Below are 19,799 nucleotides of genomic sequence, written 5' to 3'. Positions count from 1 at the left end.
GGTGTGCACTTTCACTAGGCCCATGCAAAACTTTAAATTTGTTTTTTTTAAGCATGACCCAACCGTGCTTCAGCTTCAGCTCACAGATGGATGACCTCACATTCAGATTGAGAGCAGAAATCACAGTTCCTTCAATGAGCTGGCAAGTCCAGGTCAGCAAAGCATCCCAAAACCATCACACTACCACCATATTTGACCACTGATATGAGGTTCTTTCTGTGGAATGCTGTTCTCCGGACATAATGGGACACATCATCCAAATCGTTCCACTCTTGACTCATCTCTCCATACAACATTCTTCCAAGAGTCAAGGTGCCATTATCAAGGTGCTTCTTGGCAAACTAGAGATGTGCATTCATGTTCTCCTTAGTGAGCAGTGGTTTCTGTCTTGCTACTCTCCCATGAATCCTATTTCAGCCCAGCCTCTGTCTGATTGTGGAGTCATGAACCCTGTGTTCAATCACCGGACTCTAATTATCCCTTTGACTGGGTTGATTTAACTAAGGGGCAGTAACTTTTCCCACAGCAGAAGACTGCGTGTCTGAATACCTTGCAAATAAAAGAAATGAAAGAAGCAACACACGTTGGGGTCGGTTTTTCTCTCAGACTAACTGCAACTTGAACCTACAAAAAGGATTTGACTAAATTCAATGTAAAAAAAATGGGAAAATGGAGAAAATCAGAATGCGGGCAAATCCTTTTTCATGGCGCTGTACATACACACTTAAAACTCCTGCCTTAAATTATGGATGGTATACTTTCGTACATCTATTTACCTCCCTTTCCCCCACTTCCCTCTGTCCTCAGAAACACCGCTTTGCTTTCTTTCTCAAGAGGGTTCCGCCTTTTTCCAGCATCTCCCTCTGAGAGTCTGGCTGTCGCTTTACATCCAACTCTCCCTCCCTCCCTCCCACCCTCCCTCCCTTTTCCGGGTCTCCTGGGCACGGGCCTTTAGCACCGCCGCCCTGGCGCGCCATCCACGCCACTGAGGCACGGATCACTATGAGAGTCCCGAAACATGCCAAGCTCCAGATCAATCAAAGGCTGTCAAACCACACCCCCCCCAACCCCACCCCCCCCCCCCCCCACCCCCACCCCCCCCCAGCCTCCTCACACTGAGACACATGTCAACTCGGGGGAGAGGTGAAAGTGGGAGGGGTGACTGGCAGCAGAGGCGCTCCCAAGCGTGGAGCGCCAGGGGACCCTTCTCCTCGAGAGCTTCCAACCCACACCCGTCACGACGACTTCCCCTCCGCCGGCACCGCGGGGCGGGAAGCTGGCGGACACACGGGGAGGAAACGAACGCGAGGCCCTTCGGCAAACTTAGCGGCCGCTAGCCCCGACATCATTAATGAAGACCTCGGACTTCCCCTGGAGATAACGCGAACGCGCGCATTCCTAGGAGTCAAGCTGCAATTAAAACTCCCCGTCATTCGTGTCCGCTCTAATGAAGGCTGGAGCCGTCACATTCACGCATCGTCACGGAAAAGAAAAAAAACACTGCCGTCTGGAGATCTGGCAGGGGCAAGGAGGAGGGTGGTGGAGTGTGAGTGTGTGTGTGTTTGTGTGAGTGAAGGGGGGGTGGGGTGGGGGGGTGTTCCACACTGCCTTTCGTCCATCTTCTCGCCCGTGGACGACCTGTCGACATTCAGGGAAGCTCTTCGCTTTGACAAAAAGTGGCAAAAAAAAAACAGGTGAATGTTGTCTAAGGGAAACAATATGGCACCACAAATCCGTATGAAATGTCGAGGAAGTGAATCCCTGCATACCCCTCTCCCAATGCCACTTTCCCCAAACATCCCCTCCCCAATCCCCAAAAAAAAAAAAATTTAAAAAAAAAACAGCCAGAAATGATTGCTTTTTCATTTCATTTTATTCTTTAATCAGGAAAACAATAACCCTGGGCATCTCATTGTTTTTGTTTTTAAAGGACGTGACACATGAAGCGATTTTTGTAACGAATCCCCCCCCCCCACTAACCCCCGCCTCCCCGGCACCCCGCTGTGACACAAACATGCCGTCGAGACTTCCTCCCCCTCTTTGGCTTACTGTACTGGACGTGTGATTCGGCTAATTAAGGGAAAGGCATGTCCGCCATTCGGCCGCCCGCTCCTGGAGACGCCGCAGAGGGGCCGGCTGGAAAGCTGGTTCCTCGCGGCTGAGCACCGCGCTAGGGGGCCGGGGCCAGACGTCAGACCCGAGGGCGAGGCTAGCGGGGGACGGGGGGGGATGGGGCGGGGCCACGGGCCCGAGGGTCGTTCACGGAACGGCTAGCGCCCTCGCCGACCCTCGTCCTCAAAACGTGAACCCGCAGCAGGACGAGAAACCAAAAGCAACCGCGTGGAGCGTTACTGGCGGAAACGCTCCCCTCCTCCTCTGACTCCTCTCTCTCCATCTGCCCTCCTCTCATTAGTGTAGAAAAACCAGACCGGCGTAGGCAAGAATTATCACTCCTCCCTCCTTCCATCCGTCCATCCAGCTATCCTTCCCTCCAACAGACTGAAGGCTATTTTTTTCTTTTCTCTTCCTCCTTTCTTTCCCTCTCACTCTGTTCACTCCATCCACATACCACCCATCCATCACTTCGGAAAGCCCAGCAGGGCACTGGAAGATTTTTTTCCTTCTTCCTCCTCTTTCTCTCACTCCCTCCCGTCATCCCTCCCTCCCCTCCTCCCTCAGATCCCCGCAGATCAGACACACCAGTGGGGTGCAGGCTCAGATTTTTTTCCTTTTTTTTCCGCCTTTCCCTCCCTCCCTCAGATCCCCGTAGATCAGACAAAACAGCAGCGCACACGGGCAGGGGGTTGGGGTTGGGGGTTGGGGGTTGGGGGGTGTGGTGTTGGTGTTGGGGGTGGGGGTCCTGTTCCGGCTCCTACAGCAGGATGCGGTATTTGAGAGCGCGGGGCACCCTGTTGATGACCAGCCGCCCGTCGTAGCTGAGCGAGGCGAAGAGCCAGGGGTCGGCCGAGGACCACTCCACCGCGTACACGCTGTCCTCGTGCTCCTCGTAGGTGGCGATGATGCTGTCCTGGAGGGGCTCCTTGCACCTGAGAGGGGGGAAGGGGAGGGCCTCAGAAAACGCGCGCGTTCGGAACGCGGCACCTTCGCGCGGCCTCTCTCCGAGGTCCGCCCACGATTCGGCAAGCTCATTCACTCCAGCCTAACCAGAGGAATGCGTTCTGTCATGCGTAGTGTGTTCAAATTTTGCTTTTATCCAACATTTTTTTCCCACCAATGAAAGCTTGGCTGAATGTATCAAGAATCAGATAAAAATCCACATTGTAGAGACCAGCAACCTGGTACAGAACATCCAAACACTCAATGAATCAACATTTATATTGCACAGCACTGTTAATGATTAAATCACCAAATTACCACACTAGGCTTAAGTGAACATTGTCCAGTGTAATTAAATGTCTAAATTAATAATGGGCTTATCAAAGCAACTGGAACAACCCATTAAAGCCAACTGAAAGTTATTCTTAATAAACAATTCAGCTGAAATAAAAACTAAACATTCAAAAAAGTTGTCTTTGTTGAATGGTTATTTTTAATTTATTAGTACAGGCTAAATGATCGTTTTGAGAGAAGCTACTAATGACATTTAAGTGAACGACCATGAACACTGACCATGCATGGGGCACACAGGTTCTATGGACTAAGCAGATTGTCTAGCATTAATGGAATGAAGTTCTGTTCTCCAATCTAAAGACTACGAATCTTAAGAATATTCAAGAAAAGGCATGTCGGAGGTAAATGCTTAGACAATAGATGTTCTGTTCTCAACGGCACCTCTTCAAGAGCATTTATAAAGTGGAATACAGGACCGGAATCTCTCTCAATTAGGAAGCAGAGAGGATGGAGGGAAAACAGCAGCTGACCATCTGGCTAGTCTACTGCTTCCTCTTAATGTCCACCTGCAGTGAAAATAAGCATTTTGAAAGCTGGACTAGTTTGAGCGCGAAAGTGAGAAGCTGAAAGAGAAGAGCACGCGGGAAAGGACGACGCCTCCCTACTTCTCTTCCTGGCCGTTGTCCTCGGCGTCGCTGAGGTCGTCCTCGTCCACCAGGTGGCCGAAGGGCTCGGAGGAGATGGACACCATGTTGGAGAGGATGACCCGGCTGTCGCTGCTGCCCGTCAGCACCAGCTGGTCGTGAGAGTGGTTGTAGCGGACGCTCCACACCCTGAGGACGGCGGTGGGAAGAGGGGGTGAGTCTCCCGAGCAGCTCGGGGCGGTGCGGACGCTCGCAGGGAGCACAGGCCGGGCCCCTGTATCCAAGGCGTCTCAGGTTTCGGTCCGATCTGCGACTTTAGTCGACCGGGTTACCTCACGCTACCGCCTCGTCAGCTCCTCCCAACAATGCACCACGTGTGCACAGGCTACTGGACACCATTACATTACATTACAGGCATTTAGCAGACGCTCTTATCCAGAGCGACTTACACAACTTTTACATAGCATTTTATATTGTATCCATTTATACAGCTGGATATATACTGAAGCAATGCAGGTAAAGTACCTTGCTCAAGGGTACAACGGCAGTGGCCTTACCCGGGAATCGAACCTGCGACCTTTCGGTTACAAGCCCAGTTCCTTACCCACTGTGCTACACTCCGTCCTCATTAGAGAGAGACGTAACTCTCCTTGGATGACTCTAGCTTTCTGTCAGTAATGTGTGGTCTGCAATGTGGAAAAAAGTCCCTGGCTGGTAGGCGAACGAATCAGAGGAGTGCCTGCAGACTTGATTAGCCACTTCTCCTCATTGGAGAGAAAAATGGGGGGAAACTGTTTTAAAAAAGCTAAACAAAGACAGTGAAGCTCTACGACGAACACAACAATGGGTGGGAAACAGCCATGTGCAACTCACAAGGCTTCTTAACCAATCAACCAAATAACCAATCAGGCGACTTCCTACGGCGCTTCGTAGCGACACAACTATGCCTGCTGACTGACAACTAGGGTCCCGTGTTTTTGCAGACTGGGTGGCGTGTTCTGCCATTCTATACGTTGGTGGGATGGTGCCCATGCAGCCTCCTCATCAAGCCACCTGCATCGCAGCCATTAGCAATCACGCTACAGCAGTACCTGAATCATCTCAAGTACAGATTTTATGATTACTAATTACGCTAACCACAATTAAACCACATGTTGGTTCAGGGAGCACCACCTTTGGCTACTGATACATATTTATCCATTTTCTTCATCAGAATTCACCAGTACCAGTATTCAATTTGTCACCTCTGACAAAACTGTATTGCAATTTAAATGCAACATTCTATATTTAAAAAAGGGGACTTAATGTACTGTATTCACTTTTAACACTACCATGTCATGTACCCACTTCTGCTGTGAACTGGCTTTTCACTCTAACACCTGCAGCATGTAAAAAAAAAACACTGTACCCGTCTGAATAAGGTTTACTGAGCCCTACATGTATTTTCTGAGAGGTCTTCACTACTTGCAGCATTCTCACCATCTTTGGGTGAAGGTGAAACATTTGTCCAGCAGCACCGAGCTCATTATGACGAGCGCCTGAACACAGCCAATTACCTCGCTTTGAGCTCCACCGCAGAGGCAGAGACACGGAGCGAATTTCAGCTGAGCTGCAGCCATCCGGACCCACCCGCCAAAAGCACAGGGCGCTACAGGCAACAGACGAGCAGGACCGTGGCCCCCGCAGATCAGTAACCGCGGGTTACAACGAACTCTGATTCATTTCAACTACGCATTGACAAATACTGTCAGAGAATGTTAAGTAAATATACGTGTTCTAACCATTTTGGGTTTATGAAGATTCATACACACAGTCCTAGAGAATGAGATGCAGTCCGCCCACCTCCCCCTCACAGATGAGGCTGGTGTCCTGACAGGCCGTGCCACTTTAGGCAGCAATCCATGTCCCAGGGAAGGGATTGGAGGATAACCGCGCTGACAGAAAGTCTGGCTCGGTGAACCCCTCCGCCTGCTTCCCCCTTTAATCCGCTTCCCAAAAAACGATTCCCTAATACCTCCGTCCCTGTCGGAGGAGGGGTGGGGGGATGGATGGGCGGCAAATCCCGCGCTGTACAGAATAAAAAGCCCCCCCCCCCTCCCAAAAAAAAATGCCATTGTCTCGTGGCTGTAATTTCATATCTAAATGGGATCAGATCGGGGGGCTGTGTCGATTCGTGCTTCGTCCCGTCGGTTGACGTCCCGGGCCGGAGACGTTATCACGCGGCGCACGGTGCTGCGCCGGGCTCCGCCGAGGTGCCGCTGCGCCTCCCGCTCCACGCCGTTATCTAGTCCGCGCACGCGTGCACTCTGGGGGGGGGGAAGCGGGTGAGCGGCCGGTTCACAATGAGGCTTCGAACAATGCAGCGCGCGCGGGCGGACGCATGCGCGAGATGCACCCACAGGGTACGCGCGTACGTGCATGTAGGAATGCATGCGGGCACATATGCATGTGTACACATGTGTACACAACATACTCTGCTGGGGGATGGCGTTGAACCTTTGACCTCTGTCCTTAGAGGCAGGAGCCCCATTGGGACATGCGTTTGCATCTGCGTGTGTGTGTGTACATGCATGTTTGTGTGCGTGTTCATGTGAATGTGTGTGTGTGCGTGTGTGTGCATGCGTGTGTGCATGCATGTGTATGCGTGCATGTATGCCGGTGTGCATGTGTGTGTGTGTAGTCAGTGGGCAGGGTCACATGACACAGCACTCACCAATGGGAGTGCTCTTCCAGGGTCTTCACCGGTTCGCCGATATTCCTCACGTCCCAGAACTTGACTTTGCAGTCGTCCCCACAGCTGGCCAGGTAGTACTGCTTGTTGGGATTGAAGTCCAGGTCCCGCACCAGCTGCCCGTGAGCGTTCTCGATGCAGTAGATCTGACTGCAGAGCAGGGAGGCAGGGAAGCACCACAGTAAGAGCAATGATAATAGCCTGGTGCTTTCACAGCAGTGCCTCGGTGGTCAGCCGTGAACGCGTCCGCGGCCCTCGTCCCGCACTCTTCCTCGAGCGGTATGAACTGCAGAGCCGAGATCAGCGACGGCGAATTGCCGAGATCAGCGATGGCGAAGGGTCGAGACCAGTGGCGGTGAAGAGCCCAGATCAGCGACAACGAAGAGCCGAGATCAGCGATGGTGAAGAGCCTAGAGAAGCTACGGTGAAGGACCAAGATCAGCGACGACGAAGAGCCGAGATCAGCGACGGTGAAGAGCCCAGATCAGCGACGGCGAAGCGCCGAGATCAGCGACGGCAAACGCCTGAGCAAACGACCTCCCCCTCCGAAAAAGGCAATCAGGGCTTAGAAGAGCGCCGAGGTTCATAGACCGTGATCTCGGTGCTCCGCGGGATCCTTTCGCCTGCCTTCTACCAGACACCGCGCTGCCTGCTGATCTCATTACGCAATTAACGCACCAATTAAAAACCTAATTAAAACCGGAGGTTAAAAAAAGAAAAAAACATTGAGAAAGTGAGATAACCTAAAAGGGAGTCCTGGGCTCCAGTCGGGTTGGGATTAAATTCCGCTCTCATCGTTCTTCTATCGCGTGGGCACCCGCCACCGGAACCCACACGCTACCCCGCGCGTTCTAAAACCAGCTTCCATATCTCTCTCGCTTTTCTCTTCTCTCTAATACGTGCTGGCAAAAAGCACTCCAGTAACAGGCACGGGTCAGCACTCCCAATGCACAGCCATTTCAGCCTTGCCAGGCATTGCCGGCAGGTAAAGCATCCTGCAGGTGCAACCAACAAAGCACAGTAAGGCGTTTCTAGGAAGACTCTGAGCTTCTGAAGCCGCGATGCGTCACAATCGCCATCTCCACCGCTGAAATAGACGCATATTTGTGTGACGAAAAAAGCCCATCTAATTTAGAGAGAATAGCCGCGGGCCGCTAAACGGCTCGCTCAAACGAACGTGGCTTCCCTCCGGAAAGGAGCGACCGACGGCGCGACTCCCGCCTCGCTGCGTGACAGCGCCACCTCTGGTCGATCGGGGAACAGCGGCCCCCGGAGAGCGCTGCGGCCGCTCGGCCCAGAAAAAATGCCCTCTCCCGACCTCGATGGGAGGACGTGGCGGCTTCGGGACACATTAGATTCGATGGAGGATGAAAGATAATTTGGTTTTTTTCACTGCTTCTTTTTGAACCAGAAACACTGGGGGGGTTTCTGTGGGGGGGAGGAGCTTCTAGACCTGTTGATACAGCTGTGCTACCAGACCGCGACTGCAGCATTCCTACGCCTAGCATCGCTCTGCTCTCCATTCGTATGTAACCACGGCGACCCCTGGCCAGCGGGTGGGTGGGTGGGGGAGTGGGGGGGGCATACTCCACCTTGTCCAAAGGATCAGGGGAAGAAAAGTAGGGGGGGGGGGTGGTTTGGGGGTGCGGAGGAAATGGAGCAGGAAATTGTGTAAGTTCCGTGGCTTCCACCCTAAATATGAAATCAGGATCCAGCAAAGCTCCCTATAACACACTCGACAGAGCTTTGCGGATTAAGACCGCCATCTCTGAGCCCCTGGACACAGTCAAACCAAATCTGGAGTCATCCCTCCTTAAAGGCAACAGAAGTTATTACAAGACATCCGTCTCCCCGCTTTAGTGATAAATCACTGTGTGCTGAGGGGGTGGACCGGCTCCTTCTATAAACATTCGCACAAGCCTGTGTTTCTATGACGACTGCCGTGCACGAAATGGTTCCGCTGCTTATCAAAATTAGAACTGTACTCCAAAAAGGTGGGTGGAAGGTGCGCCTGCTTGTGTGTTTTGCGCGTGTGCGTGAGTGTGTTTGCGAGCACGTGCGCGAATGTGTGCGTGTGAAGCCACAACACACACGAGGGTATGTGAGCAAAAACAGTAGCTTGTGAGATCAGATGTACTAAAATCACTGCACACTTTTAAATAAAGAGAGACATAAGGGTCTGGCCTCAGAGTTTTATGATTATTAGCCAATAATTGTGATTATTAGCCAATTGGATAAGTGAACTAGCTGTCTAGAAAACTAAGGCATTGTCCTTAAATGTACTTTAGCACAGTAGGTTGTCACATTCAAGTAAGGACTCAGGGACATCATATTATAGGAAATTCTTTTAAAAGGGTTACAAACAAGCCACATAGTTCTATGACAGCCACATAGTTCTAAGGACAACGGACAACTTCATAAACAAATATTGCCCATGGCATCTTTGCTGCCTCAAAATAAAGCAATATGGTCATCATTTAATTCCACTTCCGCCCAACTGCAGTTTATGGATTGCCTCAATATCAAGGATGAATCCCTGTCTGAGAACATTATGGCAGTTTGTTGGGCATGCAGATTCTTCCTGTACAACATCTGGAGAATTCAGCCCTTCCTCACCATCTACTCAATCCAAACCTTAGTCCATTATATTACATTACAGGCATTTAGCAGAAGCTTTTATCCAGAGTGACTCACACAACTTTAGCATTTTGTACATTGTATCCATATATACAGCTGGATATATACTGGAGCAAATCGGGTTCAGTACCTCACAACGGTAGTGTCTTTGTTGGGAATCGAACCTGCGACCTTTCAGTTACAAGCCCGACCCATCCAGGCACTGATCTCGTCCAATGTGGAAACTCCCTCCTTGCTGGCCTCCCTGCCTCCACCATCAGACCCCTTCATCTCATTCAGAATGCTACTGATCTACAACTCAGTGATGTCACTCCCCTTCTCATCTCCCTCCACTGGCTACCTATATTGGCTCGGATCAAATTCAAAGCCGTGGTGCTGGCCTATCGGACAGCTGAAGAGACGGTCTACCTTAAGACCATCAAATCCTATATAGCTGCCTATGGTTCTGTTGCCTCCGGGCATCTGGCACCTCCCCCCTGAATGCCTGCACATCCAGGTCACGTCTCCTGTCTGTTCTGGCCCCCTGGTGGTAGAATGAGCTTCCTACTGCAGTCAGAACAGCAGAAACCCTGCCAATCTCCCGACACAGACTGAAGACTCACCTCTTCAGTCTGCACCATGGCTCCCCTGACTCCCTTCAGATATCTGTTCTTCCTTTCTTTTTCTCTATCTTTCTATGGATTTCCTTTTGGATAATGGTATATGTGGTATTTTCATTTGTTACAATACAAATTAATGTTTGTTAGGTTGCAGTCACACTTATTAATTATAAACAGGCCTGATGCCACATGCTTGTATTCTTGGGAGCAACACTAATGTTCTCCACTGTACCTTGCTCTGGATAAGAGTTTCTGCTAAGTGACTGGTGATTGTAACGTACAGAAAACCCAATTTTCTATTTTCCCTGTCACAGAAGCTGGAGGAGGGTAATTCTCTGACAAGGTTTATCTTACTGCACTCTCTCTCTTATTCTCTTGCTCTCTCTCTCTCCTGGTAATTTCAAATTAATGTCTGGGTTGATGTCTTCTTTCTAGTTAATTACAAGTAGTGAGCCTACATTCATTAGTGAGTGCATGGTTTCTATTTGTCATTCTAATTGCCATATCTTGTCTGTTTATTTAATCGACTTTAATAAACTTGTCTTAAACCTGATACAGAGTTGTTTAGGCTTCTTGTTGGATACCAACAGCTTGCTGGCCGACTGACCCAACAAAAAATTTGGAGATTTAAACCGAACCTATTATTTTGCATGGTGGATTTTATGGAACGCTGAAAACGAAGGTGTTTTTCAGGAAAATGTGTGGTGCATTCTGAAAATGCAGGTATATTGATTGAGAACTTCAATTTAGTTTTGAGAGATGTCTGTATTGATTTGCAAAACTTGCAAAGATTAGAAATTTCCTGCGTGAAGACAACAATCAGCTGGGAAACAAATTCACGTTTGGGACAAATGACGTCACAGTTGTTTGATTAGTCTGGCGTGTTCAATTGCTTCCTTAGTGCAGATATAAGAGAGCATTCAGTATCTAGTTTTGATTCTAGCCTTTTGATTGTAATTGTTATTATACGACTTTGACTGGTGTTCATCTGAAGTTTCCGAGTTGGAAAGTCGTATTTCCGTTATTCCGACAGCACATGAATGCATACTGCCAATGCAAGTACAAGGAGATGCTGTTTTACGTTTTATCTAACATTACCAACATATGACAGCTTGTCAAAAAAAGTGTCTTGCTAGGTAGTTCATAGCCACCATAGTTAAAGCCAGTAAACTAGACAGTATTTGAGTGCTGAGGTTCTGTTATAGGAACTAAAGGGTGGGTCTGTTGTGGTGACACACACACACACATACACACACAATAATAATAATAACAATAATTACTATTATTGAAATTATTTAGTTTAGAAAATTTTGTTCACAAATAAGTTTTTAAAATGATTTAACATTGTTAAATAAATTATACTATTGTACTTATTTGGCTAAAGTTTATCTGACCGACAAACATACAGTACAGTAAGGGAGCTAACATTCAGTATGTCTGGATAGGTGCATAATATTCCATATTTATTTAATAGGCCTAAATGTTTGTAATTTGTATGTGTATTTATTCATTCACCCCCCACCCCTTCTACAGTTGGTTGGTTTTCAAAGTCTGTAAGTGTTAATGTTATATGCTGCTAGAAAGATTTCCCCATGGGGATAAAGTATTCTATGAATTTAGATCTATCCATCAACATATCCGTTCTGGAGTGTATTCACCAGTGGTTTAAAACATTCATTTAAAATGAGACAATGTGTGGGGTTTGCATGTGAAATGATAGAGAATGCATTTAAATGAAAAGAGCTTCCCACAAATATGCATTACAGTACTAAGTGAGTCGAACGAAATGACAAGTTTAGCTAACATACCTAGCTATGCAGCTAACTTCACCTCTTGTATCTCATTTTTTCACAAATTGTTGTTGTGTTCTCATTATATTCCAAATTTGGGTACCCCCTGTTCTAATGATGTACAAAAGTGAGGTTGTCTGAGACTGCCTGCTGGTTGGCTGATCATAAGACTTTGATCATAAAATTGGGAAATGATTTTAACTAACCAGGAACTCATGAGGAGTTGTTGTTAATAATGTTTTGGAGTAATAGCATGGCTGCCAGTAAACCAAAGATTTTCATTGTAAATTCATGGTTTTTGGTTAATCTATATATGAACTACTAAGGTCATGGCCTCTGTTGTCCTTAATGTTAGTTCAGCTATGCTCACAACTCTGATAGAAAGTAAATATGGCTGCTATCAATCATGCTTTGGGGTTTGAGTCAATACTCTAACGTAGGAGTTTTTATGCCCTCATTGTCCAGTATAAAAATGTGATTGTCATTGGCTGTTTCCATGTCGCACGTATGGCAGGGCACTCATCGCGGCAACCGGTCAGTGTGCCCAACTTGTAGAAATCGGTGTTCATTTTTATTTTATATAGCTGCCGGGACACCTGAAAACACAGCTTTTATTTGCTGTGCCTCGGAATGACATCCCGTTGTGATAAATAGTGGTAATAACTCACACCAAAGGCAATATGCCCTGGCCCCTGCTTTGGAGCCGAAAACCTAAAAGTCGCGATCGCCAGGGAACAGAAGTTACGTCGTTCCACGATGAGAGATGGCGGAGTGAGAAACAATTTCGTGCCGGACTCCGGAGGGGCTGTGGGAGGCCTGATGTTGGATTTCGGCAGGGGTTACAGTTCCACGATGGGTGCCAGGGAGAAGGCGGGGCCATCGCTGTACAGCTGTGGGGGTGGGGGCTCTTATCGGATTTGAGGGCTGATGGGTCTCGCCCCTTGTGGAACGCCAGTTCAAACCGAGCTTCTGAGTGATTTAAATAAAATAAAAAAATCTGATGGCAGACGTGGCCAGAATCTGAAACGAGTGCATAAACAGAATGGCACTGTTTCTCAGCTCAGCCATTTAACAGCTATGGCTCCTCTGTACATACATGCACATGCACAACCGCACACATACATTCACACTCACAAACACACACACACACACATACAAACGCTCACAAATGCACACACATATATAAAAACCCAGCGCATTTGTAAGACCCCACAGAGGTTTTTGATCGAAAGCATAAAACTCCTCGAAAGATAATTAAATAAAAAACTGAAAGCCCGAGGAAGCTGTTTTGCATTCTTTGCCACGGAGGAAGAAAAAAAAAAAAACACAAATGGCGGTGTGACGTCAAACGAGCCGACGCCTCCCTTCTCTCCGGGTGTTAAACTATCAGAAATGCTAATGTGTCCTTTCGGCCAGAGGTGTTCTGAATAGCCCGGCTTGGGTTCTTATTATATACAGAGGGCACAGGAGGTTAATAAGGTGCACTTGGGACGCTGTCAGTGAAATGTGACAGACAGCTGGACCGGCTCCAGAGGTCCTCTGGTCACCTGCGTCTTGACCACACCGATGACCTCTTTGCCGTTAAGGACGCCGGCGTGACTAAGCAGGCAAAACTGACACGAAGGCCCTCGGCAGCAGTGCGGTCGAGCATACAAAGCAGCTTCAGGGGAGAGCAGCACAAGGACCGCGGTGGGAGTGATCAAAGAATCAAATATGACGCGACTGCCCAGCGAACGCGAAATATTTCAAGAAGATTGTCACATGCTCAACGTTACCGCAACCATGTCGCAATCACGTTTACTTGTAACACCACTGTTATCATTTAGCCATGAAAAACATCAAGGATACATGTGGATAACATTTTAAGAATTTAAATATTGAAATATGTTGTATCTGGCTTTCCCAATGAAATTAACATGACCGTCCACAATTCAAATTGCTTTTTAAACTGAAATAATACAACTGAATAACATTTGCAGTGTTCCTTGTCACTTAATAATAACAGTTTATGGTCATATTTGCATATTGGGGCATTTACTCAACTTTTTGGGAATGAACTGGGAATGGAATACTGTTTGCTATATTTCAAAGCTTCCTTCTCTTCACAAGCTGATCATACTGACATAGGCTTTTGTTGCTGCTGCTTCTAGACAAGCGTGAAGCAGAAACAAGGAAAACACTGTTTTGTGTGCATCGTGGCACAGTACCCAGAGCTTGCGCTGCCCCTTAAGTACAGTACAGTACACCTCCTCTTACTGTTCCATTAAGGTAACGTGCCAGACGACTTTCCATTGATGGGAAAACATACCATGTGAATGTCGTGTGGCTTGGAGAAGAAATGTGGATCTATACAGTGCAGAAGAATTGTACAAATAAATAAAACCAAAGGACACAAAGGGAGTTTGGCCCTAAATAGTCTAACAATAGGTTGCCGTGGAGACCCTTAATGATCCAGGCAGCCGAACGGCGGGAGCTGGACCTTTCAGAGAGAGGAAGCCGGCGGTACGGGATTGAATCCTGACCGCACGGGTGTTAAATGTAGCTGTGCTAGGCAGCGGCTAATTGGCTACAGCAAAACCCAGGGAGGGAGGGCGGGCGGCATTTCCCCGTGGCGCACCACCAAAATATCAGCGCGGCCGCCACAACATTTAAAAAATCGGTCAATAACGGGAAATATTTACGAGAGGTGCGTTTGGAGATGGTCATCACCGGTGAACGACCACAGAAGTCCGGGGAACTTTTTCTCCATCTCCAACAATAAAGAAAAAGTGCATGTTCCCCCACCCCCGGTCTGTAATTTCAAACTTCTTCCCCCATGGCTCCCCCCCCCCTCGTCCCAGGTAACGATCGTAATCTCTCGCCAAATTTGCTCTGCGATAGCCTGTAGACTAAAATCAATACTTTGTGCTGCCAGGTGACCTCCAATCCTGGGGGAGACACAGGAGGGCGTAGGACGGCGTGGGTCCCCCATCTTTGTCATCCACGTGAGACCCCTTCAGCGCGTCAGGCATGCGGTTTCTGCCTGCGCCGGCCCCACAAGCGGCACGCTCGTCTGCCGCTGCTCAGCCGCCGAACCGCAGAGTCGGCAAAGGGGGTCGGCAAAGCGTAGAAGACGCGCCCAAAATAATCGCCGTAGGCAGCGCCTATGGCCTCCTCCATTAAACCAGCCACCGCTGAATAGCGTGAATCCAAAACGAATCCTTTTTGAAAGGGCAAATTCAATCATTTATGATCATTTAATTTTATGGTCTCATTACACTCATTTCATGAATAAAAATGCACTAAAGTGCACATATACTGTATGTGCGCACATATTCATCATGTTCAATGCAAAAAAAAAAATTAATTTTTAAAAAGTCAGATTTTTTTTTCCCCAAAGATTTTTATACGAGCAGTGAGCTGCGCTTTCAATCCTTGTGCTTTTTAATATCGGAGTCTGCCAGGTCTGGGGACGACTTTAGGGCCCCGCGACCTTTCGGGCTACCACGGGGGCTGGCAGGGAGGACAGACGCTGCTAGAAATGTCTGGGGTGCAGCGGACCGTGCCCTGATGCTGCTGTCACCCCCCCCCCCCCCGGCCCCTCTCCAAACCCCCCCGACACCCCCCCCCCCCCCCCCCCCCCGCCCCTCGTGCCCCTTCAATCCAGCTGCGTCCCTGCAGGCCGCCAAGGCGTGGCACAGAAGGTGAACTCGGCCCCGACATTCGCTCTCCGCCATCACGCACGCAGGGGAGGCGGCTTACTACGCCAAAAACAGGAACCCGTTTACGACTTATAGCGGTTTAGTTCCGTTATTTTTAACCTCGTCTGTACGTAGCGACCGGAGCGGTTCTGCCCAGGTCACGTTTTCTAACGCAAACCCCCCCCCCCCCCCCCCCCCCCCCCCCCCCCACTCACTCCCCGGCTAGTTTCCCCGTGACCCCCTCTGCTTCTTCGCAGTAATCGATAGCGGTAGCGATTATCATTCCTTCAGCGCGGCGCACGCGCAGGCTGACCTTTCGCCACCGCGCGCCTCAGAAACGCTTTTCTCAGGGTGTTCCTGCGCTTATGCATTTTAATGCATTCAAATGTGTTTAAACGCGCTGCGCAACCGACAAGCACGATTCCACCATCTAATCCCTGGAAACGCACAAGTGAAATGAAGCTTCCCTGTGCAGGGAACGAACTGTAAACATGAAAGATTTATGTAAATTTTAATGCACGATTACATTTGATTTGCTTAATTTAACAGATAGAAAAAAATATATAACAGTAGTTTTTGCTCTTAGAGATTCAACAAAACATGCAATTTGACCAGGGGTGACCAAACTTTTGCATATCACTGTATAGGCTACTTTAGGCAGTGTCGGGGAAAACAAGCACACAATAGGGAGATAGTGCCAAGGCAGCCAATTGCCATGTACTGTGAAAGTTGTAGATTTAACCAGGTATTTACTTAAGCAATGAATCAGCTGCAAAATTTGTTTAAATAAGATCTCCTCTATAAAAAAAACGTATTAATTTAGCTTGCTAAAAACAAAACTATGAAAGAGGATGTATTTGTACCAGAAATAAATAGACTTGCAGGGCTCTATGCTAACATTGTTTCCAAGGAGCATATGTGGTCCTCAGTTTAAAAATTTAGCAGCACACTTATATATCCAAATGAGTAGATACGTAAATTCAGATACGTAAAATGGGAGTACCGTAGAACCCTGACTTGATTCAGGAAAAAAGCAGTACTTTTTTTTGTCAGAGCCAAGTGTGTTTCAGAAGAATGCACTGCGAGAATTTTGCAAACCAATTCAGGGACAAATCGATCTTTGAGTCAAAACTGCTGATCACACAGGGAGTAGAGAAATTAGTTTCCTTGTATGTGCTCCACATCTGCAAACGGCTAAGACAAAATTTCAAACAGCACCGACAAACCTGGTGGACCAAAATCGCTGCATCCGACCTCAGCCTGTACAGTGCGAGCGGGTTTTTGCCCTCCTCGTACGTCCGTGGCACAATTGTTGCCTTGTACACAAAGACCAAAGTGCAACAACACATCTTCTTTTGTACGAATGAGAAAGCAATAAATAAATAAATCCGTAAAAAGCTACTGCTCTTGATCAGCTTTCATTAAGGTAAATCGCATGTCTTCGCTCCCCACAGATCACGCGGTTTGGGGCGGAGGGACGAGTGCAGGAACACTGAAGAAAAGTTACTTGCAAACGCTTGAGCGTTTCTCTGCAGCCCAAATTGGTCCAAGTACCGCCGTTGTGCTCTGTGATTTCTGAGCTCACCGAGGCTCTCTCTCTTCTTAATGATGCACTAAACAGTGGCTTTTGGTTAGCCCGAGGTACGGCCTATGTCTCTGACTTTCTTATATTTCAGCCTCATAATGGCTTCCTTGACACAACTCTAATCCTCATGCTGACGAACGCCAATGACAGACTCCAAAGGCACAAACAATAGGCTAGAATCAAAACTAGACACTAAAAGCTCTCTCATACTCGCACTAAGGAAGCAATTGAACACACCCGATTAGTCAGAAACACCTGTGACGCCATTTTGTCCGAAACTTTGATGCCCTAAAATAGGGACCATTTAGTTAAGTGCTGTAATTTCTACACAGCGAGACCAAAATACATAAAAATTCCCTTAAATAAAAGCTGAGACCACATGTGCTTGTTTGACTACAAATCTAAAATTGTGGAGAACAGAGCCAAATCAATAAAGAACATCATAATTCCAAACATTATGGCACTTGCTGTAAGTACTCTTCATTCTTTACATGATTTTGAAGTGCAGGTGTTGTTAGTTAGCCTTTGCTGCAGGTTGTGTGGAAAGGTAACTCGGCAGTTACCAGAGTAACTACTGCGTGTATATTTTTTTGTTCAGTGAACTTAGTGATTAAAACTGATTTTTCTCAGTTTAATTCATTGTTTAATCTCCCAAACATGGTGTGAAGAAGCTGTAGATGTATCTGAAATGTATTATTCAGATCATTGGCACACATGTTAATTAAAGAAAATTAATGAAAATAGCTTAAGACCAATGATCAGTTTAAAGCAAGGTCTTCTGCCCTGTCTATTTTCAGCTCACCAGCCGCCACTGAAAGTAAGCTAGTTGTGCTGCATTAGCTGTTTTACTTCAGTAATGGCCTAGGCTACAAAAGGATAGGCCATTGACGCGTAGCTAGCTAGCCTGGAGATAACGACCATAGATATGCAAATTTTCGCTGGGAATGCATTCTCTGAGCTAAAAAAGTACTGAGGATACTGCTTTTACAAGTGGTTTCATCATGCATACCTCTTTCTCTGCTGGTCAGGAAAGACAAGGCAAATACAGAGGAAGGCTTTATTCACAGCGCACACAGGAGGATAGTTGGGCTGGAAAACATGGGATGCTGAGATGCAACGTTTTTTTTTGTCAGTGTAGTTCGTTCTGAGGTGCCTGCTGAACAACGCTTCTCAAAGTGCAACAATTTAAGAATGGGGAGGGGCAACCTTAACAATAAAACAAGTAACTGACTCTTTTTGTGGACATACGCCTGTCCTCCAAGTAAAATAATAATAAAAACATTTCACAAGTAAAAACATAAATAAATAAGGAAATAAATGAGGAAGTGGACGCTGACCACAAAAAGGGCAGGGGCTTCAGAAAAAAAGCAGGGACGAATTTACTCTGGGTACACTTTACCGTGTGAGAAATGGAACTGTGCTAAGGTGTGGGCATCTAGCCTTGAATCTAGCTGTGTGTGTGCTGTGTGAGTACATGCGATTCCATGCATGCTTGTAAATATGTACCTGAGTGTGAATGTGCACCATCTTGTATTTGCGTGTGTATGCCTGTGTGCTGGCATATAAAGCATACGCAGACGGACAGAGCCGGATGAAGTGAGCGGACGGACAGACGCTGTGAGCTCTGCTGTACCTCATGCTGCGGAGGTCCCAGCCCCGGATGGCCGTGTCGTTAGCCGTGACCAGCTGTGTGCAGTTATGGTGGGGGCTCCACTTTCCTGACGTGAACTTCAGCTGCCCCTTCCCCTCCAGAGTGGCCGAGCTGGCGATCTGGGTGTATAATCATATTCAAATTTGTATTATTATTGTTATTATCATTAATAATATTAGTAGTAAACTGTAGTCCTTGTCTCAAACATTATATAGCCCACTGTTAATTCAGGAGGGTGCTGACGTACACAATTCTCCTCCAAAACTCATAGTTTCACAAACTACTTCTGTTCACGCTGCGGACTACAGCTGAGCTTGCACAGAGTGGAGTCGGAGGAAGACCTTTAATATACAGCTGTAGTGGGGGTTGCTAGATATCGATGAATCAATGGACCCCTAACCGACCAAACCCTCCCACCCCCTGGGTGATGCAATTGCCAATTACACACCGACCTATGGAGCTACCGGCCACAGTCGGCACTAGCACGGTCCAGATTTGACCCGAGGCCATGAGGCTCATCCGTGCACCACAGCGTGGCGCCTTGACTGAATGAGCCATCCAACAGCCCAGCAGTAGTATCAGCAGCAGAAGCAGAAGAGATTTGGGTTCATAAGGCATGTGAAGACTGACATAGTTTCTAATGTATGCTAATATTATACACTATACAGTACACTCAGCATACTTAGAATGTAAGTCAGATATCTGGATGGTTTTATTGTTGTTATTATTATCCTTTTTGCTAAGCAAATAACAATACTTTAGGCAGATAAGCATTGTTTATTTTCTCAGAAAGAAATCTTTATGGGCTAGCTTATCATAAGGCAGTAACCTGTTCCCTTTGGCCAATCTCATAAAAAAATTAGATGAATTGTGATCTCTGGAGCACCTTGTGGCAGTTTTTTTTCTTGTTAAGAGCACTGTGTGTATTAAAATGTCATTGCGAGATGTACTATTTTAGGGAGGTTTATATTGCATACCTTCTTTGACAAAAAAGAGAAATGCAATCCAATTTAAATTGCAATCCAATGGTAAGGCTTGGGCTATGCACAGTATCTTGCCGAATTGGGGGAAGATGCATAGGGTGGAATGCTAGGTTTTCATCTCCAGCCTTTTAACCACTGCAACACAATG

At 47.4% G+C, this 19,799-nt stretch overlaps 1 protein-coding gene across 1 annotated transcript in view; it reads right to left on the bottom strand.

Moving 5' to 3' along the window:
- Nucleotides 1–1,854: 1,854 nt before the first annotated feature.
- eipr1 (EARP complex and GARP complex interacting protein 1) overlaps nucleotides 1,855–19,799 on the bottom strand; it is a 35,479-nt gene continuing 17,534 nt past the window's right edge. The window contains exons 6-9 of the mRNA XM_064334118.1: nucleotides 18,651–18,787; nucleotides 6,709–6,876; nucleotides 4,017–4,184; nucleotides 1,855–3,047 (exon numbers count right to left, since the gene is read on the bottom strand). Coding sequence (XP_064190188.1) covers nucleotides 2,873–3,047; nucleotides 4,017–4,184; nucleotides 6,709–6,876; nucleotides 18,651–18,787 — 648 coding nt within the window. The 3' untranslated portion in view covers nucleotides 1,855–2,872. The remainder of the gene's footprint in view (nucleotides 3,048–4,016; nucleotides 4,185–6,708; nucleotides 6,877–18,650; nucleotides 18,788–19,799) is intronic.

The sequence above is a fragment of the Anguilla rostrata genome, chromosome 1 (assembly GCF_018555375.3).
Source record: "Anguilla rostrata isolate EN2019 chromosome 1, ASM1855537v3, whole genome shotgun sequence".
In the NCBI taxonomy this organism is placed as follows: Eukaryota; Metazoa; Chordata; class Actinopteri; order Anguilliformes; family Anguillidae; genus Anguilla; species Anguilla rostrata.
This window is presented reverse-complemented; position numbering and strand designations above follow the sequence as displayed.